This window comes from Lotus japonicus, chromosome 2, assembly GCF_012489685.1.
Source record: "Lotus japonicus ecotype B-129 chromosome 2, LjGifu_v1.2".
Classification (NCBI taxonomy): Eukaryota; Viridiplantae; Streptophyta; class Magnoliopsida; order Fabales; family Fabaceae; genus Lotus; species Lotus japonicus.
Genome location: NC_080042.1, coordinates 7,105,081 through 7,132,084, shown reverse-complemented (window position 1 = coordinate 7,132,084; position 27,004 = coordinate 7,105,081). Strand labels below are relative to the sequence as shown.

The following is a 27,004-nucleotide window of genomic DNA, read 5'->3' as shown; positions in this document are numbered from 1 at the left end:
ACATACACCAACAAGTTGCATTCTTGAAATACCATTTTTTCTCTCTGTGTTTTAGTCACATAATATTATATTTTTTTAAAAGATAAATATAATTATATAAATAAGGATAGTGTTGAGAAACATCTCCTCTCAACACTCCCACACTTGATTCCAACAATCTCCCCCTCAAGTGTGAGTCCTTCAACCACATCACCCATGGTCCTCCCGTCTGCGGAAACTATCCACCTTGCACCGCCGTTCGCAGCCAACGGAACCTGCCGCCTAGCCACACTGCTAGGAAGACTTTCGACACAAGGAGCCGCCATGGTCCCACGAACCATCGGCTCTGATACCACTTGTTGGGGAGAGTTACGGCGAGGACCCACGGGGCAAGGTCGAGGGGAAACACCAAGGAGATCTTGGACACCACATCTTATTCCAAAACCTTAAGGCATTAGGTTTATGGGTCACATCTCTTATAAAGTCTTCTCCTCACCCAAACTTAACCAATGTGGGACTCCAACTCCGCACTTGAATTCTCAACAACCCGGAGTAAGAAACCCATAAAAATTGGGTGGTTGACATGAGTGTGGTGTTAGTGATGTATATATTATAAATGTAATCACATACACCAACAAGTTGCATTCTTGAAATACCATTTTTTCTCTCTGTGTTTTAGTCACATAATATTATATTTTTTTAAAAGATAAATATAATTATATAAATAAGGATAGTGTTGAGAAACATCTCCTCTCAACATGAGTACAGTAACCATGTCAACAAAACTTGACCACAAGCTCAGCCTCTATGGCAAAAACCTCCCAATAACCTCTAAAAAACCCATAAGCATAGAAGTATGCTTTAACACCAACAACAGAACCCAACAACGTACGCCATAGAGCTGATAACAAAGCCTAAAAAACCAAAAGAGACAAAGAAAAACCAAAATAAATTACTGGCTCATTAATACTACAACTATACTACTAGAACTACCCAAGACACAACCAGACTTGCTACGGAGCGTCGACAGGTCGGGTCCCATCCAGTATTCCGTAATCAGCAAGTGTGTTACAGGCCATGACAACAACAAAGACTAGTCGAGCAAAGCAGAGACATCGATTGTCAGCACTGTCTCTTGTCCACCTCCAGGCCCGGCATCCTTAGGGAAGAAACCATCAACACCAGAAGGAAGGAGAGAATGCGTCGAGGCCGAAAGGTGACTGTAGCCTCAGCGAGATCTCCAACACCAATAAATTAAAAGGAGAGAAAGCTCAGGGATGCCCAAAAAACCTAGAAAGAACCCCGCTTTCTGAAGGGCTATCGTCGCGGCCTACAAAAAGGGGAAAACAGAGAAGAACCTCTGCCTTCATAACCACCCCAACCTTGCTGACACAATAACACACTGCCAAGCTCGATCCAAACAAAGTCTGGCTGAAGCACCATCAGGCACAACACCGCCCAAACACACCCATCCACCAACACAAGCACCCTGACCAAAAACCCCAAACCCCTGCAGCAAGAACGGGTGATGCAGCATGCGTGGGGGGGTAGAAGGATAAATTCAAACTCTCGTTGATACCCGCAGTATACCGAGAATTCAAAGGCCAAGATTCGTCGATTTTCACGGAGAATACCGGAAAATACCGAAGGTTGACAGACAAAGAGAAAACTTCTCTATTAATTCCAAAAATTCTAAAACTTCAAACTCTCTCATAAAAGAAAACAACAACTGTTTAAATAGTAAATTCTAATTAAATAGTAAACCCTAAATTTAAATAGTAAATCCTAATTAAATAGTAAATCTCAAATCCTAATTAAATAGTAAATCCTAAAATCCTAAATAGCCCTGAGATTTGAAATTAATAAAATCAAAATAGCCCTAAGATATGAAATTAAAATAAATAAACGTAAAACTGAAGTCAATCAGCGGGGTTTCTTCGGGTGCTCCAACTATTGGAGATATTGTAGCTCTAATTGCTCCGCATCAACGGGGCGACCCCAAACCTTGGCCGAAAATCCCGATCATAGCGACAAGCGGCACTAGTGAAGAGGAGAGGAGGAGCAACAGTGAGAGGATCCCAAAGGCACACCCACACCAGACCAACATGGAGAGTCACGACGACAACACCTGAAACCCACTAGCAGGTGATAGAAGAGAGCGGCATTGGCAGTGGAATAAGTTTAGAAATCAGATTGTTTCAAGGCCGCGGTTAGATGGAATCGAATTCAAATCTGTTTCAGATGAGGATAACCGCTTGCTATGCATGGCAGTGGATTTGGAGGAAATTAAATCTGCAGTTTGGGAATGTGGCGCTGATAAAAGTCCAGGTCCCGACGGTTATAACTTTCGATTTATTAAGGAATTTTGGGAATTGTTGAAAGATGACATTTTGAAAGCAGTTACGTATTTCTTTTAATTTGGTGTGTGGCTGCGGGGTTGTAATGCGTCATTTATTACACTCATCCCCAAGGTGGACAACCCTCTCAACCTAAATGAATTTCGGCCTATTTCACTCATTGGAAGTTTATATAAGATTATTTCGAAAATTCTAGCAAACAGGTTGAAAGGAGTATTGGTTAGTTTGATTGACGAAAATCAATCAAACTTTCTTGGGGGTCGCAGTATGCTTGATGGGGTTGTAGTAGCAAATGAAATAATCCATGATGCGAAGTTGAGGAAAAAGGGGACTTTGGTGTTCAAAGCTGATTTCGAAAAGGCTTACGATACGGTGGATTGGAGCTTTTTGAGGTACATGATGTTCAGAATGAACTTTTGTGAAAAGTGGATTAATTGGATCATGAATTGTATATCATCTGCTTCTGTCTCCGTTATGGTAAATGGAAGTCCTACTACTGAGTTTGCTATGGGAAAAGGGGGTGAGGCAAGGCGACCCGATAGGTCCCTTTTTATTTTTAATTGTTGCAGAAGGTTTAAGTGGTCTGAAGAGGAGTGCATTGGCGTTGGGTAGATTTAAGGGGTATAAGTTGGGCAAAGAGGATGAGATCGAAGTGGCCATGCTTCTATTTGCGGACGACACCTTGGTTATTGGGGAGGCTTCTGCCGAAAATGTATTGACTCTAAAATGCATCCTCCGATGCTATGAACTTGTATCTGGTTTTTTGAAAATTAATTTTTCAAAAAGCAGTTGCATGGGGGTTGAAGTTGGGGAGAATCAGGCCTTACTTTATGCATCTATGTTGAATTGTAAGACCATGACTTTGCCTTTCACATACTTAGGAATCCCTATTGGTGGCAATCCGAGAAGATGTGCTCTGTGGCAACCTGTAATTCGCAAAATCAAAAACAGGTTCTCGGCATGGAAACAGAAAACATTGTCATTTGGGGGCAGGATCTGTCTTGTTCAAAGTATCCTTTCAGCTCTACCTCTATTTTTCTTGTCCTTTTTTCGGATTCCTAAAGGAGTTGTCAAGGAGGCAACTAGGCTCATGAGAAGGTTTCTATGGGGAGGCGTTGATGATGATTCACGTAAAATTTCTTGGATTAAATGGGAGGATATCTGCATATCTAAGCTTGATGGTGGATTGGGGATTAAAAATTGGGATACTTTTAATAGAGCATTATTGGGTAAGTGGCGGTGGAAACTGTTGAATGATAAATCAGGACTGTGCAGTAGAATAATCTGGGCTAAATATGGAGACAGAACTACACAAGGAGAATTGGATGTAAGGACCAAAGATTCAGTATGGTGGAAAGACTTATTTTCTGTTTGCTTTGACGAATTGGGGGGGAATTGGTTTAGAGATGGAATGCAGCGACGGATTGGGGAAGGTGAGTGTACTAAATTCTGGAAAGATTCATGGTTAGGTAGTGAGCCCCTTAAGACCAGCTTCAAGAAGCTTTATCATCTTTAGGTTCAGAAGAACTGTTTCATAAATGAAATGGGAGGTTGGTGTGGTACCTCAAAGATTTGGAGTTTCAAATGGAGGAGAGCACTAAGCTGTCGTAAGGTAAATTTGGAAGGCGAGCTGTAACACCCCGATTTCGGTGGCGTCACTTTAGTAACCAAAAGAAATACTTATGCGGAAAAACGTGAATTATTTTTTTTTTCGACAATATAACTAAAGACAAAAATAATAAACACCTCAACAAAAGATAAAAGAAACTAATGTACAACTATATATACATGCCCCGCTAATACCAACCACGTCACGAGTAACCTCCAGTGACGGGTGACAGAAAGAAAGTAACGCCCGAAGGCAATATGTACAGTCCAAGGTAAAATACTGTGTCCGCAACACTATACCTCAAAAACTGAGAACAAGTTGGCCCAGCGGCCTAAGAAAAGACCTCCTAAATCCAACCAGCTCTCTGTGATCTCCATAGGAAAACCACACAAAAAGCTACCGGTAGGAAACTACCCTGTCCCGAATCTGAAAACATGACGGTCAGAGCTACGACACTACTCCTACACTAATCCCAACTCGAGGAGCCAACACTAGCACTCGATCCTACACGCTAGCGCGGTCGTCGTCCGAATCTGCATCCAGGACAACTAAGTCGACATACACAATCCTACCCTCTCTATCCACCCTGACGCGCTCCTGCACTGGTCTCTCGGGCCCCGGGCTCGGGGCCCGAACCACGATCCTCGATGACAGCAGCAGTAAACGAACTGGACTCCGTCGAAGTCCCACCCACTGGCACCTCCTCAGAGGGGTCCTCATCATCTGAAGATGATGGTGGTGGTGGTGGTCCTCCCAAGCCGGGTCCACAATGCACGCCGGGCGGCAAGTTGAAGCTCAATATATGTCTCCTCAATACCCCCTCTGTCAAGCGTCCGAAACGGTCCACACGGTCCTCCATGATCCGGCCGGTGTAGGTCGCACGGTGGCCTACGGGGTCGACCACCCATGCACCTGGGTCGTCCTGGTCAAGCATCTCGAATCTGGTCCCCCCCGAAATGTAACACCCCGATTTCGGTGGCGTCACTTTAGTAACCCAAAGAAATACTTAAGCGGAAAAACGTGAATTATTTTTTTTTTCGACAATATAACTAAAGACAAAAATAATAAACACCTCAACAAAAGATAAAAGAAACTAATGTACAACTATATATACATGCCCCGCTAATACCAACCACGTCACGAGTAACATCCAGTGACGGGTGACAGAAAGAAAGTAACGCCCGAAGGCAATATGTACAGTCCAAGGTAAAATACTGTGTCCGCAACACTATACCTCAAAAACTGAGAACAAGTTGGCCCAGCGGCCTAAGAAAAGACCTCCTAAATCCAACCAGCTCTCTGTGATCTCCATAGGAAAACCACACAAAAAGCTACCGGTAGGAAACTACCCTGTCCCGAATCTGAAAACATGACGGTCAGAGCTACGACACTACTCCTACACTAATCCCAACTCGAGGAGCCCACACTAGCACTCGATCCTACACGCTAGCGCGGTCGTCGTCCGAATCTGCATCCAGGACAACTAAGTCGACATACACAATCCTACCCTCTCTATCCACCCTGACGCGCTCCTGCACTGGTCTCTCGGGCTCGGGGCCCGAACCATGATCCTCGATGACAGCAGCAGTAAACGAACTGGACTCCGTCGAAGTCCCACCCACTGCACCTCCTCAGAGGGGTCCTCATCATCCGAAGATGATGGTGGTGGTGGTGGTCCTCCCAAGCCGGGTCCACAATGCACGCCGGGCGGCAAGTTGAACTTCAATATATGTCTCCTCAATACCCCCTCCGTCAAGCGTCCGAAACAGTCCACACGGTCCTCCATGATCCGGCCGGTGTAGGTCGCACGGTGGCCTACAGGGTCGACCACCCATGCACCTGGGTCGTCCTAGTCAAGCATCTCGAATCTGGTCCACCCCGAAGGGCTGACCATCATAAACCAATCCGCCATACTCATCTGACAATGGCGTAGTCCGCCCAAACACACACAGAAGACGCGAGGGTCAACTCCAAAGAATTATATAAATAATAAAACCAGATATATAGGATAATGATTATTAGCCTCTCAAGCTTAGAAGTTTAGGGATAACATCCTTGGGTTGCATGTATCACAATGAATATAAAAGATCATAATAACAATTATCATGCCTCAAATAGGATAAACAAGTACCAATCACACTCAGCAACTAAGTCAGAATGTATGTTGCATGAAATGCAATGCTGGTTAACAAGATGCATTCCGGAAGAAGGATGGACATCAACGAGACGGCCCTAACACCAGCCACGGTGGGTACCTCCCTGCTCGCGTGTCTCTTACACCACACAAAAGTAGTCAGATCAGCAGTGAACCCGTAGGTCTGCCATTCCGTCTGCTACTAAGGACCACCGTAGTGTCCTAAATATGGAAATCCGGGTCTTATGACTATTTTGGAATCCACCGAGGTCCGGTATCACGCCGTGTATTAACCTCAAAATGAGTGCATGAATGCAAGTGATTAGCCAAACAACGTCTCCGACCTCACTCGACACGTCGCCACGTGTTCTAAATAACTTAATGTCTCTAAAAGAATACCCTAAGGTAAATGTCGATTCTGCGACAAAATGAATTAATCAAGAGAAGAAAGAATGTACTTTGGAACTCATGGTTCCCGGCTAAACTTTAGATAGCCAATCAATAAACTGCTCATCGAGCGAAAGAGTACGAATGTACTTGGAAACTTATAGTCTCCGGCTAAACTTTAGATAGCCAAACAATAACCTGCTCATCGAGCAAAAAGAGTATCAACACACTCAGAAACTTGTAAGTTTCCTCGAAACTTGGACTCGACGACACTTCTCATATCTTCAAAACTAATATTCAAGCTCTAAGCTCTTATCTAAGGTTGTTATCATTGTTCAAGGGTTTTAGAGATTAATTAATGTCTTATGAATTTTCCTTGACAAAATAGGTTTCTTTTAGTCTTATAACGTTTCCTACGAGTTTCAGGGATCCCATAATCCCAAATAATTTCTGAGCAGGTCTCGATCCATTAAAACATAACAAGGCCCGAACTCCGTTCGTCCTATCAATCTCTCTCAAAAATCTCATAAAAATTCGGCATGACCTGCCCGTAATCCTCACTCCTCAGAATCACAGATATAAGTGGAATAACATAGATAAATCAGCTCAGTCAATAAACATAAACAGCATATTCCAACACATCCTAGATTAACCATTTAGCACATAACATGTGAATCATTTAGCACACAATATCATGGCATCAAGTACTCAACAAGATCGGCCGAAACCTCAGAAAACATTTCAGGCATTTAGCAAGTAAGTGCATAACACATAAATCAAGTCGAATTCGTCGACACCTAAAGCATTATCTAGTAATTCAGAGAGTAGCCCTCACCGGTGGGTCTTCCAGCTTCCTCCTCACAAGTTCCTTCACGCTCCTCTCCTTGATCTCCAGGAAACTCCTCAAAAGAACCTTAAGCAAAAATCACAGAAATCAACCCAATGAGTCAAAAACTCAGCAAACAATAAGTCCTTGGGTTACACGGTACATTACAAACTCCGTGGTACGACAATCTAACGCGTTAAGACAAGTTTTCGAAAAAGTCGGATTTTCTCCCCCCCTTGGTATAGCTCTCGGCCACTTTCCTTAATTGGGAGGGTCGATTTTTCTTCGATCAAACTTGGTTCCTAGGTTAACATTAGCCGTAACTAAGACGGTTCTAAGCTCGGAAAAATTTTCGGATCGAAAACTGATATAGGGGTAGTTTGGTCATTATTTTCAGCTCAGAATTTCAAAACTGGATTTTTGAAAAACAAATTGGATGGGGACGTCAACAACGACGTTTATGACGACTAATCCTACTAGCACTAAGCCAAGTCGATAGTTTTCAGCTTAAAGGTTGCGACTTTGCTTAAAAATGGGTATTTGATGCAAAAATTGATTCCGGCGGAATTTCGGCGACATTACGGAAAAACTAATCCGACAGAAGTGCTCTTGGGCACGTAGGGAAGATGTTTAGACAGAGAAATCAAGCTATTTGGACAATTTTCCAAAAAGCTCAAAACTTTGAGCACAGAAAGACATAGAAGAAGTCGACAGAAATGACGATCAGAAGAGAGATATAGTTTACCTACCTCAAGGTCTTCGATTAGCAACGATCGGCGAAGCAAACGGGCAAAGATCGGCGAAAATCACCTCCTCCCTTTCTCCTCTTGCTGGCCGCGGGTTTGGGGGTTTGAATGGGTGGGTTTTTGCAAAAAATCTAATTTTCAAGCTATTTATAGGTTTTGGAAAATGCGGAAAAATGATTTTTTCGCGATTCCGATTTTTCCTGCGCGTTCCTCTGCGAATTCTAAGATAGGTTCTGGCGACAGAATTCTAGAACTCAAAACAGGATTCTTGGAATTAAACCAAACGATCCAAAGTCGGTGTGAGTCGGTTTATCCCGAAAAACTACTTTTTGCAGTGATCATCGGAAGAGAAAACTTCCTTCTGAAGAAAGATTAGAAATAACGAGAGAAATAGGCGAACCCGGGTGGAATCTTCATTTGAAGTTTCGAATGGAAAAAGTCTTCATCGTCCGTTGATTTCAGGTTTCTTGAACTATCAGGGATTCCGTTTCGGCAACCTTCCGAGAATTGGAATTTGGCGTTCGTACATTCCAAGCTTTCGCATCGAAACACTTGTTTATAGACGAAAAAGAGAAGTTCTAACATTTCTCTGAAGATTTTTGGAATTAGTTTCCATCGTGTCCTAATGTGTAAATTAACTATTCACTAAAGCCTTTGACCTAGGATTAGGCGAATGTTAGTCGTGCTATAACTCTTATCGGTTTTTGATACAATGCTTGGACTTTTCCTGAACCTTTTCCTTCATAAATTTATTTTAATCAAATAAACTCTTAAATTTTATTCACTTATCCAAAGCTTAAAAACTTGGGCCTTACATTACTACCCTCCAAAAAGGAAGTTTCGACCTCGAAACTTAAAGTGCAGTAAAAAGTTCTGGATAGTGTTCCTTGATCTTGTCCTTCAGCTCCCATGTCGCATCACCGATGTCTTTGTTCCAAATGACCTTCACTAACTCGATCTCTTTTCCTCTCAACTGCTTTATCCTTGTGTCACCAATGCTAATTGGCGGTGTCTCGAAAGACAGGTCATCCTTCAACTCAATGTCATCCAGCTCGATGACATGTGTCGGATCAGCAATATACTTCCTCAGTTGTGACACATGAAATACATCGTGAATGTTTGATAGAAAAGGCGGTAGTGCGATCTGGTAAGCTACCGGTCCTACACGACGAGTAATCTGATAAGGTCCAATGAACTTTGGCGTAAGCTTTCTTGACTTGATTGCTCGACCAACTCCTGTAGTCTGGGTAACTCGCAGAAACACACGGTCTCCTTCTTCGAATTCTAGGGTTCTGCGCCTTTGATCTGCATAACTCTTCTGTCTACTCTGAGAAGTCTTCATCTTCTCTCTGATCTGTTTGATCTTCTCAGTCGTCTGTTGGAGAAGTTCTGGTCCTACTAACAAATTCTCTCCATCTTGATACCAACATAAAGGTGTTCTACACTTGCGGCCATACAAAGCCTCATACGGTGCCATACCTATGGTCGCATGAAAACTGTTGTTATACGTGAACTCAATCAATGGCAATAGGGTATCCCAACTGCCCTTGTTGTCTAACACGCAAGCTCGTAACAAATCCTCCAATGATTGGATAGTTCTCTCAGTCTGTCCATCAGTTTGTGGATGATAAGCAGAACTTAATCTCAATCTCGTTCCCAAAGCCTCATGAAGAGCTCCCCACAAATGTGAAGTAAACTTCGGGTCTCTATCGGAAACAATGCTTGTTGACACTCCATGGAGTCGCACAATCTCGGCTATATATATCTCTGATAGCTTCTCCACGTTGTACGTAGTTCTCACAGGTATGAAATGAGCCGACTTAGACAATCGGTCCACGATTACCCAAATCGAATCATATCCTTTCTGAGTTCTTGGCAACGCCACGACAAAATCCATCGATATGCTATCCCATTTCCATTGAGGTACATCCAAGCTCTGTAGCATACCTGAAGATTTCTGATGTTCCACCTTCGCCTTCTGACAGGTTAAACATGCAGCTACATACTCCGCTACTTGTCTCTTCATTCCTGGCCACCAAAAATTCACCTTCAAGTCCTGATACATCTTTTTCATCCCCGGGTGAATGCTCAACTTGCTTTTGTGACCTTCGTCCATAATCAACCTCCTTAAGTCAGGGTTGTTAGGTACGCAAACTCTATCCTTACACCGTAGGATATTGTCACTTCCTACCTTGAATTCCGGGTCCTTACCCTGAATTACCAAATTCCTTTTCCCGAGTAGAAATTCATCCTGTAACTGTTGGTCTCGAATTTCTTCCATCAATCCATTTGTGATCCTGATCATTCCGAACTTCAGTTCTCCCTCGGATACTCTCACATCTAAGCTCAAATCTCGAAATTGTTCCAGCAGTTGCAGCTCCTTAACCATCATTGATGAGATATCAATCTTCCTGCTCAATGCATCAGCAACGACATTTGCCTTTCCAGGATGGTATTGTAAGGTAAAATCGTAATCCTTGAGAAATTCCATCCAGCGTCGTTGTCTCATGTTCAACTCCTTCTGGTCGAACAAGTACTTTAAGCTCTTGTGATCACTGAATATGGTGAAATTGCATCCATATAAGTGATGTCTCCAGATTTTCAACGAAAATACAATGGCAGCGAGTTCTAAGTCATGAGTTGGATAGTTCTTCTCATGAGTCTTCAGTTGTCGTGAAGCATAAGCCACCACTTTCCGATGCTGCATCAGCACACATCCCAAACCTTGATGCGAAGCATCACAATACACTTCATACGGTTCCTCGGGTTGCGGTAAGACGAGTACAGGTGACGTTGTCAAACGTTCCTTCATCGTCTGAAAGCTAGTCTCACACGCTTCGGTCCATGCAAAAGGTTGATCCTTTCTCGTAAGTTGAGTCAAGGGTCCAACAATCTTAGCGAAATTCTTGATAAAGCGACGATAGTATCCCGCCAAACACAGTCTCTACCTTTGCTGGGTCCACAACTATACCCTCTTTAGAGATCACATGGCCAAAGAATTTTACCTCTTCGAGCCAAAATTCGCACTTAGAAGGGTTGGCGTACAACTTTGTCTCTCTCAACACTTGTAAAACTTGACGCAAGTGCCCTTCATGATCCTCAGCATTCTTTGAGTAGATCAGAATGTCGTCGATAAACACCACGACGAATCGATCTAAGAACGGATGGAAGGTCCTGTTCATGTAATCCATGAAAATGGCAGGTGCGTTTGTCACCCCAAATGGCATCACTAGATACTCATAGTGTCCATAACGAGTTCTGAATGCCGTCTTTTGGATATCCTCAGTCTTTACCCTGATCTGATGATAGCCCGACTTCAGGTCTATCTTTGAGAATATCGCAGCTCCCCGCAGCTGATCCATCAAATCATCGATTCTAGGTAACGGATACCTATTCTTGACGGTTACTTTGTTCAGTTTTCGGTAGTCGACACACAATCTAGATTTCCCATCCTTCTTCTTCACCAATAAGACAGGCGCTCCCCAAGGTGAAACGCTTGGTCGGATGAATCCCTTCGACAAAAGATCCTCTAGTTGAGACTTCAACTCCACTAATTCTGCAGGTGCCATCCGATATGGTGCAATCGAAATCGGTCCTATTCCCGGTACGATGTCAATAGCAAACTCAATGTCGCGCACAGGCGGCAATCCTGGCACATCGCCAGGAAAAACATCCGTGAAGTCTCTCACAACTGGAATACTATTTACTTCCGGGTTCCCTTTACTTTCCAAGCTTAGCAAAACGGAATACTCTTGAGATCCTTCATTCAGAGAAACGCTAATGTGATTGGCGGATAGATACTCGGAAAGATCCGAGTCAGGAAATACCACTCTCTTTCGGTTGCAGTCCAAAAGACAATGATAGTGGGACAACCAGTCTATCCCTAGGATAACATCTAGGTTCTTGAGGGTTAGGCACACTAGGTTAGCATGGTAAACTCGATCTCTATAGGTTACTGGACAATACATGCATGTAGTATTAGCAAGCAGAGTTTTGGCAGGTGTGGTAACTATAAGATTGAAGCTCAAAGCAGTAATAGAAAGTTTTAATCTAGTAGCACATTCCCTAGAGATAAAAGAGTGCGTTGCTCCGGAATCGAAAAGTACAGTTAGGAGATTACCGTCAATCTCGCAGTCTCCCCTGATCAGACCATCAACTCCTTCAGCTTCTTCACCATCCATGGTGTAGACTCTTGCCTTAGCAGCAAGACGCTTCCCACGAGCAGTGTTGACAGCTGGTTCTGTCTTGGGTGCTCTACATTGACCGGCAGTATGCCCCAACTTGTTACAGTTAAAGCATTTAGGCCTCATGTCAGTACAAGCATTGGCATAGTGCCCAGGCTGTCCGCATCTGTAACAGGTCATCTCTCTGTTCACAGTCTGACCTCCGGAACCACCAACAGTACCCACCATGGGTCTATAAGATCCTGGAGCAAATCCTCTACCAGCAGGACGTTGATACGGCCTCCTGCTCTGAAATTTCCCTCTGCCTTGAAAATTTTGAGAGCCCGACCTCATCGGCCCTCCTGTTCCAACACGGTTCAGTCTCTTATTCTTCATTATCTCCACCTCCGTGGCTTTCTCAACCAAAGTCTGGAAGCGAGTGATCCCCAACGGTTTCACCGAGTCTTCAATATCGGGCCTCAACCCATTCACAAAGCGTTTGCACATGTAGGGTTCATCAACCCCATTGCGGAAGAATCGAAAGTGCTTGGCTAAAGATTCCAGCCTAGCAGCATATTCCGGAATGGACATGCTACCCTGACGAAGAGTCAGAAACTGTGCCTCACGCTCGTCACGAGCACTATCTGGAAAATACTTCTCCAGAAAAGCAGCACGAAACGAAGCCCAGTTCACCTCCAAATTGTTTGCTTCCATCATTCCTCTGGTGCCCCTCCACCAGTACTCAGCATCACCCAACAGTAGAAAGGTTGCCATCCCCACCTTGGCTCCCACAGCAGTCTGTAATACACCAAAGATCTTCTCAATCTCCTGGATCCAGAGATCCGCTTTGTCCGGGTCAGTACCCCCCGAAAACTTAGGTGGATCCTGTCTCCTGAAGTCATTCAGGCCTTTGTTCTGGTCCAGTATCACTTCCCTCTGGCGTTGATGCTGATCACGTGCCTCCTCAGCAGCACGCCTCATAGCATTATCGTTTGCCTGTGCAGTCACAGCTTGGGCCATAGTGACCATCATCTCAGCTAATTGGTTAGCGTTCACCATGTTCTGCTAAGTCAAACAAACAGTTAGTACTCATCATAAGATAGCATCTAATATAACTATACAATATGATTAAGCAATAACTTCATTCAATTCTAAGCGAAAAATCGCTTGGCAGACAATCAATTTTCACTCTTTGCAGAGTCACACAACCTAGCACAGAAGACCTATTTTCCAAAGACTCCCGAAAGACCCGACTAAGCTCTGATACCACAATGTAACACCCCGATTTCGGTGGCGTCACTTTAGTAACCAAAAGAAATACTTAAGCGGAAAAACGTGAATTATTTTTTTTTTCGACAATATAACTAAAGACAAAAATAATAAACACCTCAACAAAAGATAAAAGAAACTAATGTACAACTATATATACATGCCACGCTAATACCAACCACGTCACGAGTAACCTCCAGTGACGGGTGACAGAAAAAAAGTAACGCCCGAAGGCAATATGTACAGTCCAAGGTAAAATACTGTGTCCGCAACACTATACCTCAAAAACTGAGAACAAGTTGGCCCAGCGGCCTAAGAAAAGACCTCCTAAATCCAACTAGCTCTCTGTGATCTCCATAGGAAAACCACACAAAAAGCTACCGGTAGGAAACTACCCTGTCCCGAATCTGAAAACATGACGGTCAGAGCTACGACACTACTCCTACACTAATCCCAACTCGAGGAGCCCACACTAGCACTCGATCCTACACGCTAGCGCGGTCGTCGTCCGAATCTGCATCCAGGACAACTAGGTCGACATACACAATCCTACCCTCTCTATCCACCCTGACGCGCTCCTGCACTGGTCTCTCGGGCCCCGGGCTCGGGGCCCGAACCACGATCCTCGATGACAGCAGCAGTAAACGAACTGGACTCCGTCGAAGTCCCACCCACTGGCACCTCCTCAGAGGGGTCCTCATCATCCGAAGATGATGGTGGTGGTGGTGGTCCTCCCAAGCCGGGTCCACAATGCACGCCGGGCGGCAAGTTGAAGCTCAATATATGTCTCCTCAATACCCCCTCTGTCAAGCGTCCGAAACGGTCCACACGGTCCTCCATGATCCGGCCGGTGTAGGTCCCACGGTGGCCTACGGGGTCGACCACCCATGCACCTGGGTCGTCCTGGTCAAGCATCTCGAATCTGGTCCCCCCCGAGATGTAAAACCCCGATTTCGGTGACGTCACTTTAGTAACCAAAAGAAATACTTAAGCGGAAAAACGTGAATTATTTTTTTTTCGACAATATAACTAAAGACAAAAATAATAAACACCTCAACAAAAGATAAAAGAAACTAATTGTAAGGCCCAAGTTTTTAAGCTTATGCTAAGTGAATAAACTTCCTATTCACGATTAGGGTTGATGTAATGTGAAGGGAAACCTGAACGAAAGTTTATTAAATGAAATATATTTATGAAGGAGAAAGTTCAGGAAAAGTTCAAGGATTGCATTATGATCGATAAAAGTTATAGCACGATCATTTTACGCTTAAACCTAGGTCAGAAACCCTAGTATATAGCTAATTTTCACTTTTAGGCACGACGGAAGTTAATTCCAAAAATCTTCAGAGAAATGTTAGAACTTCTCTTTTTCCATATATCACAATCGTTTCGAGGCGAAACTCTAGGATCTACGAACGTCCGATTCCAATCATCGGAAGTTTGCCGAAACCGAATCCCTGGTATTTCAAAACCCTAGAATTCTCGACAATGAAGACTTTTTCTATTCAGAGCTTCAAATGAATATTCCACACGCGTACACCCATTTCTCTTGATGATTTCAATCTTTCTTCAGAAGGAAGTTTTCCATTCCGACATCCGATGCAAAAAGCAACTTATCGGGTAAAATAGTTTTATACCGACTATGCTTTAGTTGCCAAAAATACAAAGAGACCTCATTTTAGTTTTGGAATTCTTTCGCCAAAACATATCTATTAATTCATGGAGAATGACGCCGGAAAAATCAGATTCGCGAAACTTTCATTTTCCCGCGAATTTCCACCTTCTATATATAGCAAAGAAAGGAAGAAAAAAACCAAAAAAAAACTACCCATTTCCCCACCCAAACCCGCGGCCACAAAGAGGAAGAAGGAGGAGAAGATTTTCTTCATCGTTTGCTTGATCGTCGATCAATCAGTTGCTGCTTCAAGGCTTCGAGGTATAGTCGCTAATCCTTACCTCTGATCGCTTTTTCCATAGCTTTTCTGTAGAGTTTTCTGAGCGGATAGTTTATGGGTTTTTGCAAAACTATCCTGAATCTTTCATTTCTGATTCTAAACCTTTTCCCTATGCGCCCAAGATCACTTCTGCCGGGTTAGATTTTCCGTTATGTCGCCGGAATTCCGCCGGAATCAATTTGAACCTAAAATACCCATTTTTGGAGTTTTTGGAGTAAAGCTTCAACCTTTAGGCTAAAAACTATCGCCTTAGCTTAGTGTTAGTAGGATTAGTTGTCATAAACGTCGTTAGTAACGTCCCTGCAAAATTTTGTTTTTGGGATTTCAGTTTTGAAATTTCTAAGTTAAAAATCATGACCAAAATACCCCTGCGACAGTTTTTGATCCGATAATTTTTCCGAGTTCAGAATACCCTTAGTTACGGCTAATGAAAGCATAGGAACCAAGTTTGATCGAAGAAAAATCGAGCCCCACAATTGTAAAAAGTGGCCGAGCCCTATAGGGGAGGAAGGGGAAAATTTCCTTTTCCGAAAACTTGTCTTTTCGCGCTAGATTATCGTACCTTAGAGTATAGATTACTTCGAGTAACCTTAGTAAGTATCGATAGCTTAGTTTTCGATAGATTCTAATAGTATTTCTGTGGTTTTGCTCTAAAGGTGATTTTGAGGAATTCCCAGAGGAGCAAGCCTTTGATTGTGAACAAGTGTTAGGAGATCGTCCTGGAGAATCTACAGGTGAGGGCTGCTCACTGAATCTCTAGTTAATGCTTAGGGTCGATGTTTCGACATTGTTTACTGTTTATGCACTGGAATTGTGTGTGATTGGAAAATGTTTTCTGAGGCTTCGGCTGACAATGTAGATGATGCATCTACTGAATGTTTTTGATGAGTGAATGACATGCTAAGTGCTAATTGGGTAATTTAGGATGTGTGGTGCATGCCTTATATGCTAGGTGCTATGTGGTTATTGCTTAAGATATTGACATATGACATGTTGATTGATTATGATGAGTTAATTCTGCTTTTGCACTATAATCTGAGTTTCTGAACGGTGAGAAAAGCGGGCAGGTCATGCCGATTTTATTTTGAGAGTTTTGAGAAAGCTTGAAAGGACGAATGAGATTCGGGCCTTGTTGTGGTGTTGTATGGATCGAGACATTCTCTGGAGTCATTTGGGGATTAGGAGATCCCGAGAACTTATAGGATTCGCGATAAGACTAAAAGGATAATTATTTTGTAAAGAAAACTCATAAGACATTAAACAACCTCTAAATCTTTAAGTAATGGTAATAATCTCGGAAGGAAGCTTTGGATGCAAATCATAGTTTTGGAAAACGAGAAGTGTCGTCGGATCCCAGTATTGAGAAAGATGAGGGGCTTCGAGTATGTAGATGTTGTGGTGCTGTTGGAGCAGCGTTTGTTGTTGTGCTGTTGGAGCAGCTATTGTGGTTGTGCTGTTGGAGCAGCTATGTTGTTGGGTGTATCTTCGACTTTGCGGCGCGAATCCGTATGTCCAAACCCGACGGGTTGGGCCGATTCGGCAATAATTGTTGACACGCGCGAATCCGTATATTCAATCCGATGGTTTGGATCGATTCGGCGGTAGTCACTCAGGCACGCGTGAGTCCGTATGTTCAATCAGAGGGATTGGATCGATTCAGCGATTGCCATTTTACCTCGCGTGAATCCGTATGTTCAATCCGAGGGATTGGATCGATTCAGCGATAACCTTTCGACTCGCGCGGATCCGTATGTTCAATCCGATGGATTGGATCGATTCGGCGATAGTCATTGGACACGCGCAATGTCCGTATGTTCGACTCTTTTGAGTGAACCGACTTGGCGTTGTCATTTGTTGCGTGTGCGAGTCCGTATGTTCAACCCAAGGGGTTGGATCGACTCGACATGCCTAATTGTGGGAGTTGCGTGTGCGAGTCCGTATGTTCAACCCAAGGGGTTGGATCGACTTGACATGCCTAATTGTTGGGCTATCCTGGGGACAAGTCCGGGAAACCGGTAGTTTCCGAGTATGTGATACTCTTTGCTTGTGGAGTAGTTGTGACCATCGGATTGAGATGAGTCGGATGATCCGGAGATCATCAGGAGTTACTATGTTGATGTGAAGAAGTGTCTTTTGTCGCAGAATCGACTTTACCTTAGGGTAAGCTTTTAGAGACTTTAATTTACCTAGAACACGTGGCGACGTGTCGAGTGAGAGTCGGAGACGTTGTTTGACTAATCATCCTGCATTCATGCATACTGATTTAGTTGTCGAGTGTGATTGTTATTTGTTAATCCTATTTGGAACATGTTAATTGTTATTATTGCTGTTAAGTTCATTATGGAATATGCAACCCTAGGATGTTATCCCTAGCTATAAGCCTAAGCGGCTATTCTCTTATCTATATCTATTGGTGCTATTATTTATGTAATTCTTTGGAGTTGACCCTCGCGTCTTCTGTGTGTGCTTTGGCGGACAAACGCCCTTTGTCAGATGTCTTTGGCGGACTGGTTCACGACGGTTCACCCTTCGGGGGAAACTAGAGTTGGGATGCTGGAACAGGAGCGCATCGCGATAGCGAGCGGAGGACGGATGGTGTACATAGACTAGGTCGTTCTGGATTTCGAATTCGGACGACGATCATGCTAGCATGTAGGTTTTAGTGCTGGTGTGAGCTCCTCGAGATGGGATTAGTGTAGGAGTAGAGTCTTAGCTCTGAACATCATTTGTTTTCTTTGGGGACAGGGTAGTTTCCCACCTATAGCTTTTTGTGTGGTTCCTTTACGGGAATCACAGAGAGTTGGTTGGACTTAAGAGGTCTTGTTTTAGGCCATCTGGGCTGACTTATTCTTATTTTGAGGGACAGTGTTGCAGACACCTGACCTTTCTTTTGGATTATACCTTTTGCCTACGGGCGTTCTTTTCTACTACTTTCCGTCACTGGAGGTCACTCGTGACGAGGTTGGGTACTTACAGCGGGGGTTGTAAATATATTGTATAATAGTTTTATTGCTTTTCGCATTTGGGTTTTATTTAATTCAGTCTTGTCTTAGTTATTATAAAAAAAAAAATATTCACGTATTTCCGCATTAAGTTTACTTTTGGTTACTAAAGTGACGCCACCGAAATCGGGGTGTTACACTAATGTACAACTATATATACATGCCCCGCTAATACCAACCACGTCACGAGTAACATCCAGTGACGGGTGACAGTAAGAAAGTAACGCCCGAAGGCAATTTGTACAGTCCAAGGTAAAATACTGTGTCCGCAACACTATACCTCAAAAAACTGAGAACAAGTTTGCCCAGCGGCCTAAGAAAAGACCTCCTAAATCCAACCAGCTCTCTGTGATCTCCATAGGAAAACCACACAAAAAGCTACCGGTAGGAAACTACCCTGTCCCGAATCTGAAAACATGACGGTCAGAGCTACGACACTACTCCTACACTAATCCCAACTCGAGGAGCCCACACTAGCACTCGATCCTACACGCTAGCGCGGTCGTCGTCTGAATCTGCATCCAGGACAACTAAGTCGACATACACAATCCTACCCTCTCTATCCACCCTGACGCGCTCCTGCACTGGTCTCTCGGGCTCGGGGCCCGAACCATGATCCTCGATGACAACAGCAGTAAACGAACTGGACTCCGTCGAAGTCCCACCCACTGGCACCTCCTCAGAGGGGTCCTCATCATCCGAAGATGATGGTAGTGGTGGTGGTCCTCCCAAGCCGGGTCCACAATGCACGCCGGGCGGCAAGTTGAAGCTCAATATATGTCTCCTCAATACCCCCTCCGTCAAGCATCCGAAACGGTCCACACGGTCCTCCATGATCCGGCCGGTGTAGGTCGCACGGTGGCCTACGGGGTCGACCACCCATGCACCTGGGTCGTCCTGGTCAAGCATCTCGAATCTGGTCCCCCCCCGAAGGGCTGACCATCGTAAACCAATCCGTCATACTCATCTGACAATGGCGTAGTCTGCCAAAACACACACAGAAGACGCGAGGGTCAACTCCAAAGAATTATATAAATAATAAAACCAGATATATAGGATAATGATTATTAGCCTCTCAGGCTTAGAAGTTTAGGGATAATATCCTAGGGTTGCATGTATCACAATGAATATAAAAGATCATAATAACAATTATCATGCCTCAAATAGGATAAACAAGTATCAATCACACTCAGCAACTAAGTCAGAATGTATGTTGCATGAAATGCAATGCTGGTTAACAAGATGCATTCCGGAAGAAGGATGGACATCAACGAGACGGCCCTAACACCGGCCACGGTGGGTACCTCCCTGCTCGCGTGTCTCTTACACCACACAAAAGTAGTTAGATCAGCAGTGAACCCGTAGGTCTGCCATTCCGTCTGCTACTAAGGACCACCGTAGTGTCCTAAATATGGAAATCCGGGTCTTATGACCATTTTGGAATCCACCGAGGTCCGGTATCACGCCGTGTATTAACCTCAAAATGAGTGCATGAATGCAAGTGATTAGCCAAACAACGTCTCCGACCTCACTCGACACGTCGCCACGTGTTCTAAATAACTTAATGTCTCTAAAAGAATACCCTAAGGTAAATGTCGATTCTGCGACAAAATGAATTAATCAAGAGAAGAAAGAATGTACTTTGGAACTCATGGTTCCCGGCTAAACTTTAGATAACCAATCAATAAACTGCTCATCGAGCGAAAGAGTACGAATGTACTTGGAAACTTATAGTCTCCGGCTAAACTTTAGATAGCCAAACAACAACCTGCTCATCGAGCAAAAAGAGTATCAACATACTCAGAAACTTGTAAGTTTCCTCGAAACTTGGACTCGACGACACTTCTCATATCTTCAAAACTAATATTCAAGCTCTAAGCTCTTATCTAAGGTTGTTATCATTGTTCAAGGGTTTTAGAGATTAATTAATGTCTTATGAATTTTCCTTGAGAAAATAGGTTTCTTTTAGTCTTATAACGTTTCCTACGAGTTTCAGGGATCCCATAATCCCAAATAATTTCTGAGAAGGTCTCGATCCATTAAAACATAACAAGGCCCGAACTCCGTTCGTCCTATCAATCTCTCTCAAAAATCTCATAAAAATTCGGCATGACCTGCCCGTAATCCTCACTCCTCAGAATCACAGATATAAGTGGAATAACATAGATAAATCAGCTCAGTCAATAAACATAAACAGCATATTCCAACACATCCTAGATTAACCATTTAGCACATAACATGTGAATCATTTAGCACACAATATCATGGCATCAAGTACTCAACAAGATCGGCCGAAACCTCAGAAAACATTTCAGGCATTTAGCAAGTAAGTGCATAACACATAAATCAAGTCGAATTCGTCGACACCTAAAGCATTATCTAGTAATTCAGAGAGTAGCCCTCACCGGTGGGTCTTCCAGCTTCCTCCTCACAAGTTCCTTCACGCTCCTCTCCTTGATCTCCAGGAAACTCCTCAAAAGAACCTTAAGCAAAAATCACAGAAATCAACCCAATGAGTCAGAAACTCAGCAAACAATAAGTCCTTGGGTTACACGGTACATTACAAACTCCGTGGTACGACAATCTAACGCGTTAAGACAAGTTTTCGAAAAAGTCAGATTTCCTCCCCCCCTTGGTATAGCTCTCGGCCACTTTCCTTAATTGGGAGGGTCGATTTTTCTTCGATCAAACTTGGTTCCTAGGTTAACATTAGCCGTAACTAAGACGGTTCTAAGCTCGGAAAAATTTTCGGATCGAAAACTGATATAGGGGTAGTTTGGTCATTATTTTCAGCTCAGAATTTCAAAACTGGATTTTTGAAAAACAAATTGGATGGGGACGTCAACAACGACGTTTATGACGACTAATCCTACTAGCACTAAGCCAAGTCGATAGTTTTCAGCTTAAAGGTTGCGACTTTGCTTAAAAATGGGTATTTGATGCAAAAATTGATTTCGGCGGAATTTCGGCGACATTACGGAAAAACTAATCCGACAGAAGTGCTCTTGGGCACGTAGGGAAGATGTTTAGACAGAGAAATCAAGCTATTTGGACAATTTTCCAAAAAGCTCAAAACTTTGAGCACAGAAAGACATAGAAGAAGTCGACAGAAATGACGATCAGAAGAGAGATATAGTTTACCTACCTCAAGGTCTTCGATTAGCAACGATCGGCGAAGCAAACGGGCAAAGATCGGCGAAAATCACCTCCTCCCTTTCTCCTCTTGCTGGCCGCGGGTTTGGGGGTTTGAATGGGTGGGTTTTTGCAAAAAATCTAATTTTCAAGCTATTTATAGGTTTTGGAAAATGCGGAAAAATGATTTTTTCGCGATTCCGATTTTTCCTGCGCGTTCCTCTGCGAATTCTAAGATAGGTTCTGGCGACAGAATTCTAGAACTCAAAACAGGATTCTTGGAATTAAACCAAACGATCCAAAGTCGGTGTGAGTCGGTTTATCCCGAAAAACTACTTTTTGCAGTGATCATCGGAAGAGAAAACTTCCTTCTGAAGAAAGATTAGAAATAACGAGAGAAATAGGCACACGCGGGTGGAATCTTCATTTGAAGTTTCGAATGGAAAAAGTCTTCATCGTCCGTTGATTTCAGGTTTCTTGAACTATCAGGGATTCCGTTTCGGCAACCTTCCGAGAATTGGAATTTGGCGTTCGTACATTCCAAGCTTTCGCATCGAAACACTTGTTTATAGACGAAAAAGAGAAGTTCTAACATTTCTCTGAAGATTTTTGGAATTAGTTTCCATCGTGTCCTAATGTGTAAATTAACTATTCACTAAAGCCTTTGACCTAGGATTAGGCGAATGTTAGTCGTGCTATAACTCTTATCGGTTTTTGATACAATGCTTGGACTTTTCCTGAACCTTTTCCTTCATAAATTTATTTTAATCAAATAAACTCTTATATTTTATTCACTTAGCCAAAGCTTAAAAACTTGGGCCTTACACGAGCTAAGACAGTTATTGGACAGTGCAGGCATTGTGAAAGGGAAGAAGGACTCTTGGACATGGGTGGCGGAAAAGGATGGGGTATACTCAGTACGTACAGCCTATGACTTAATTCAGGGACCACCAACAAGGGAGCGGGATCCTATCTTCAAAATGATCTGGAAATGTGCAATTCCTTCAAACACTTGTGCATTTATTTGGAGAATGTTCCATGATCGAATTCAGACAAAAACTAATCTTAGGAGAAGGAATATTTTGCAGGCAGACCAGGATGTTCTGTGCTGTTTTTTCTCTGAGGAAGAAGAATCTTTGAATCACTTGTTCTTCACATGCCGTATCTCTTCGTTATTGTGGAATGCTTGTAACAGATGGCTTGGTATTGCATCTGCAGGTGCAGGAGATTGCAGGAGGCACTTCTTACAATTTGCTCTCCCTGATTTATGTGGCAATCGGAATGATTTGTTGAAAGTTATTTGGGGTGCGTGTGTTTGGTCTCTGTGGTGCTGCAGGAACAATGCTATATTCAGAGGACATGTTGATGTTGATTTGCTGCTAAATTTGGTCCAAGTTCGATCTTGGAAATGGCTTTCAGCGAGGTGCCCCGGCTTTAATCAATCACTGTTCGAATGGGTTTCTAATCCAGTGATGTATTTGGCCTTCTCTTATGTAAGGATGATGGTGAATTCTCTGTCATATAATTGCTATTCTTATGATGCCATGCTGGTGTAATTTTGATTGGCTACTAGAAGGTATACGTTTGGCTCATGTTGGCTGGATTTCTTGTTGACTTCTTTTGCAATATAAGGGGCAGCTTTGGAGACATTTGAGGGGTATAATTCTGGCTAGGGGGATTGGTGAAGTAGAGTTGATCTTGGTCCTTATTAGTATGGGTTAGGTCTTTAGCTCTTTGGAAGGCTCTCTTTGATTTAAGAAATTAGTACTTTTTTTCCTTATTAGGTTTTCCCAAGGGTAGGCTTCTTTCTTAAGTCTTTCTTCCATTGAGTGGGTGGGGTTTTTCAGTTGTTCATGGACCTTGTGCTACTTTTCCATGGTTTTCTTTTGTTCTAAGTTCTTTGCTTTTTCCTGTTTCTTTCTCTTTTGTATTGGGTTGAAGTAACCCCCTTGTACTTCTCTTAATATAATTTCTTTGCTTATAAAAAAAACATATATGATAAATGAATTGAAGGCATTATGCCTCTATATATGAAGAAGACCAACTGAAAGAATACCCGAAACAGCTTAGGAAACATGCAAATTACTTGTAAAAATTAAAAATAAAAAATGAGTTCCATTTTAGAACAAATTGAGCATCCTGTTAAAGCTTGTCTGCCACTATGAAATCGCTTCAATATAATGCTTTCATTCAAACACTCAGAATTGGTTACTAGGCTTGAGCGCAAACTACTCTGTTGGCTTGTTTTTCAATAATATTAATAGAGAAACTTGTAAGTTCTGTTGCAAGAAATATGGAAAAATAAAAATATTTGGATTACAATAACATATTATTATTTCCTATATTTTCGTCCACTACTATACTTTTGCTACTCCTACAATACTAGTTTTATACCCGTGCATTCACGGGTGAAATTTGGTATATATTAGTATTATTTTGATATGGTTTAAAAATTATAAAGTAAATGGAGTTAAGTGTAGATAACAATGACTATTCAAAAAAAAAATGCAAGTTTAACTGAAATAGTGGAAACGTTATTATACACTTATCAACATCTAAGCTTTTAGTATTAATCAGACATTTTGTCTTTAAAATTAAAAGTTAAGGTTAATGGACTATTTCTTGTACATTAAAACATGAGTATCCTCTTTGAAAGACTTGTTTTGTAAACATACTATAAAATGTGACACGTGGATTATCTAAAGATCTTGAAATTAGAAGACACCATAATAGGTCCATTTAAGCACATTGTCACGTTCCAAAGTTTAATTCCAAATATGTCATCATATTGAAACCAATGCACATTTATAAGCAAGAAAAAAAAACCATGTTTGCTTTCATAGTCTGATAATGAATTAAAAGAAAAAAAATTCATTCTGCTACATGTTTCAAAAGCATCATCATTGTGAATTTCACATTGTTTGACATGATCACTCGACAGTGGCCGGTTCATCCTTGCGACACAGCTCTATAATAGATTGGAAATCCCTGAAAATAAAGAAAAAATATATAAGAGAATGATTGTGTAAGAGAGAGTTTCCATGTTGTGTCTTTATTATGTAGTATAAGATTAATAATTTAGCGTCAATAGCTACAGCAGGCAACTTCTTCTCCCTGAAAAATTCAGAACCATCAATTTCATCACAAAATAACATGATGACCTGCCCGTGTCATAGATTCGGGGCAACCAAGCTCAACCACAGCTCGTGACAACAAAACTTCATTGTGACTTTATCTATATTTACAAAAAGATCATATTCCAGGTTGAGTATGAAGTACAAACAATGATCCAAGATGCTCAATTAACAATACATATCATAAACCTATCAGTTCACCTAGGATGAGGTTACTGAATACTTGAGGTAAGTTATAAAACCAGAAAATGCATATTAAACTGGTTAAGTTATTGGAATGGATCTGATTGAAGTTTTTAAATCAGCATTTCTTCTGTCTAGAACGCATCTGATGATGGAAGATGGCTGTTCTAATTAGGACATTATGAATACCTCTTGCATTTCTTTTCAATATATAACCCACATTACACTTAATTTAAAATAATATATGCAGTGTTATTTGTTTAGTTCTTCTCGTTGTTTAATGGTTTTGCCAAACTTGAGGTGATCATTTGTGTTTTTAATTTATGACTACATGGTTAATTTTGTCCCCCCAATTAAAACTCTTGTTCTTGGACTGATAAATGAGAAATATCATGTTTCCATGTGTATTACTCCCTCCGTTCCTAATTATAAGACCTAATACAAAAAATTGCACTTATTAAGAAAATATTAGATGTGTCTAATTAGTGTGTTGGTTTTTTAAAAATGCATACATTCTTCCATATTTACCCTTTGTTATTTTCTCTCACTAATAAATGGTAGGTGGTAATTAAAACTTTGGAATTGAAAACACACCATTAATGTAAGGGTTATATATGGAAGAGTAGAATACTTTTTGCTAGATTATTGTTAAAGGTCTTATATTTAGGAACTAGAAAATTTTAAAACTAGGTCTTATAATTAGGAACGGAGGGAGTATTAATCTTGGATATCCTCAGCCATGCACTTGCAAAGTTCATTCTTCACTAAGTTGACACCACAATGACATGAAGATGAAACAGAATAGGCAATTAATATTTTAAGAGTATGATTTTTGCTTGCAATGCCATATCTTATATGCCAATTGCTGAAGAGCTGTGAATATCCCAGAACTTAATCAATGATAAAGGATATTCTATAAACATTAAATTGCTGAAGAGTTGTGAATATCCCAGAACTTAATCATTCTTTTGTTTTATTTTTCTGCTAAGAAAATAGAACCACAAATGTCTTGTAAAAAGCCCCTTTTAATCTCAATAATCACTAAATGCATTTAAATAAGTCCACTATGGTATTGTTAGAGCGAGCTTGAAGTCTATCATCACCTATTTGGAATCATGATTTAATTTATGAATTCTATTTAGGCTATGCTCTGATCTGAACAATTATAATGCTAGATAACAATAAGATGGCTTGCTGCGTAATAATCACTAAATGCACGGGTGGTAAGAAAGTAACAATGAAATTAGAATGTTCTAATTATTAGAACCCAAGTAAAAGATAAGGAACTCACAACATGTAGTAAGACAGAAGAGTAGGCACATGGAGATCTTTGTTGTTACCAATCAATTTAAGCTGCAGCCATCCAAGTCCATTGTTTTTCATCATGCTAAATGCCCCACCTGTAATGTAAATTAAATACGTCATTGCAATGCAGGAGAGAACCATGTGGACCAAATTTCAAGCAATCATAAGAAGGAGAAGATGAAATCAAACCTGTATAGAGTGCAAGAAATTTTATTGTATCAAGTACAATAGTCAAATGTTTGATTAAAATAGGCAAGGTTTGATTTTCGTAGGAATTAGAGGGAAATTTAAATTATTAGTGATTGTTCCGTACTAGGGAGTTCTGACGTCGGAAACTGACAGAAAGTAAACCCTAGCAGAGTACTAAAAATATCACAAAAGGAATATTCTCATTAAATGTTTGAAAGGTACTTTTTACAAGGGGTTGACCTCTCCTTTTATAGAGGGAATGATCATAACATGGACTGTCACTGTACTTGGGCCTGACAACCGGGGCCCAAGCCTCTATACATATAAGACAAAACTAAAGGAATCTTCCAGCTGGCGCGTGGACCCATCCAGAAGACGGGCGGGCTTCGACGTTGTTCCATAATCACGCCATGGCTGCTTTCGTTCATCTAAATGCTTGATTTGGGCGGGAATAAGGGATACTTATATCCCGCCCAGTCCACATGCCCCCAAGACATGAGGCTTAAGTAAGTTGAGTCGAAATGTCTTTATACGTTGCTTCGTCGCCTACCTTTATCATTTACTTCGTTCTTCTGATAATTGTGTCGCCGTTCTTTCACTTGTGTAGGTGTCCCGCCCAGTCCACATGCCCCCC

At 41.9% G+C, this 27,004-nt stretch overlaps 1 protein-coding gene across 1 annotated transcript; it reads left to right on the top strand.

Annotated features, from left to right (window-relative positions):
- The first annotated feature begins 2,243 nt into the window (after positions 1 to 2,243).
- LOC130735985 (uncharacterized) lies at positions 2,244 to 23,115 on the top strand. Its single transcript, XM_057587850.1, has 4 exons — positions 2,244 to 2,383; positions 2,540 to 2,878; positions 3,126 to 3,769; positions 22,778 to 23,115. The coding sequence occupies exons 1-4, from the start codon at positions 2,244 to 2,246 to the stop codon at positions 23,113 to 23,115; spliced, it is 1,461 nt and encodes a 486-aa protein (XP_057443833.1).
- Positions 23,116 to 27,004: the final 3,889 nt, after the last annotated feature.

Coding starts and splice junctions, on each gene's coding strand:
- LOC130735985 (XM_057587850.1), top strand. CDS start 2,244: ATGGCAGTGGATTTGGAGGAAATTAAATCTGCAGTTTGGGAATGTGGC. Junction 2,384..2,539: donor GACATTTTGAAAGCAGTTAC/GTATTTCTTTTA, acceptor TCTAGCAAACAG/GTTGAAAGGAGTATTGGTTA. Junction 3,770..22,777: donor GCAGCGACGGATTGGGGAAG/GTGAGTGTACTA, acceptor TTGCATCTGCAG/GTGCAGGAGATTGCAGGAGG.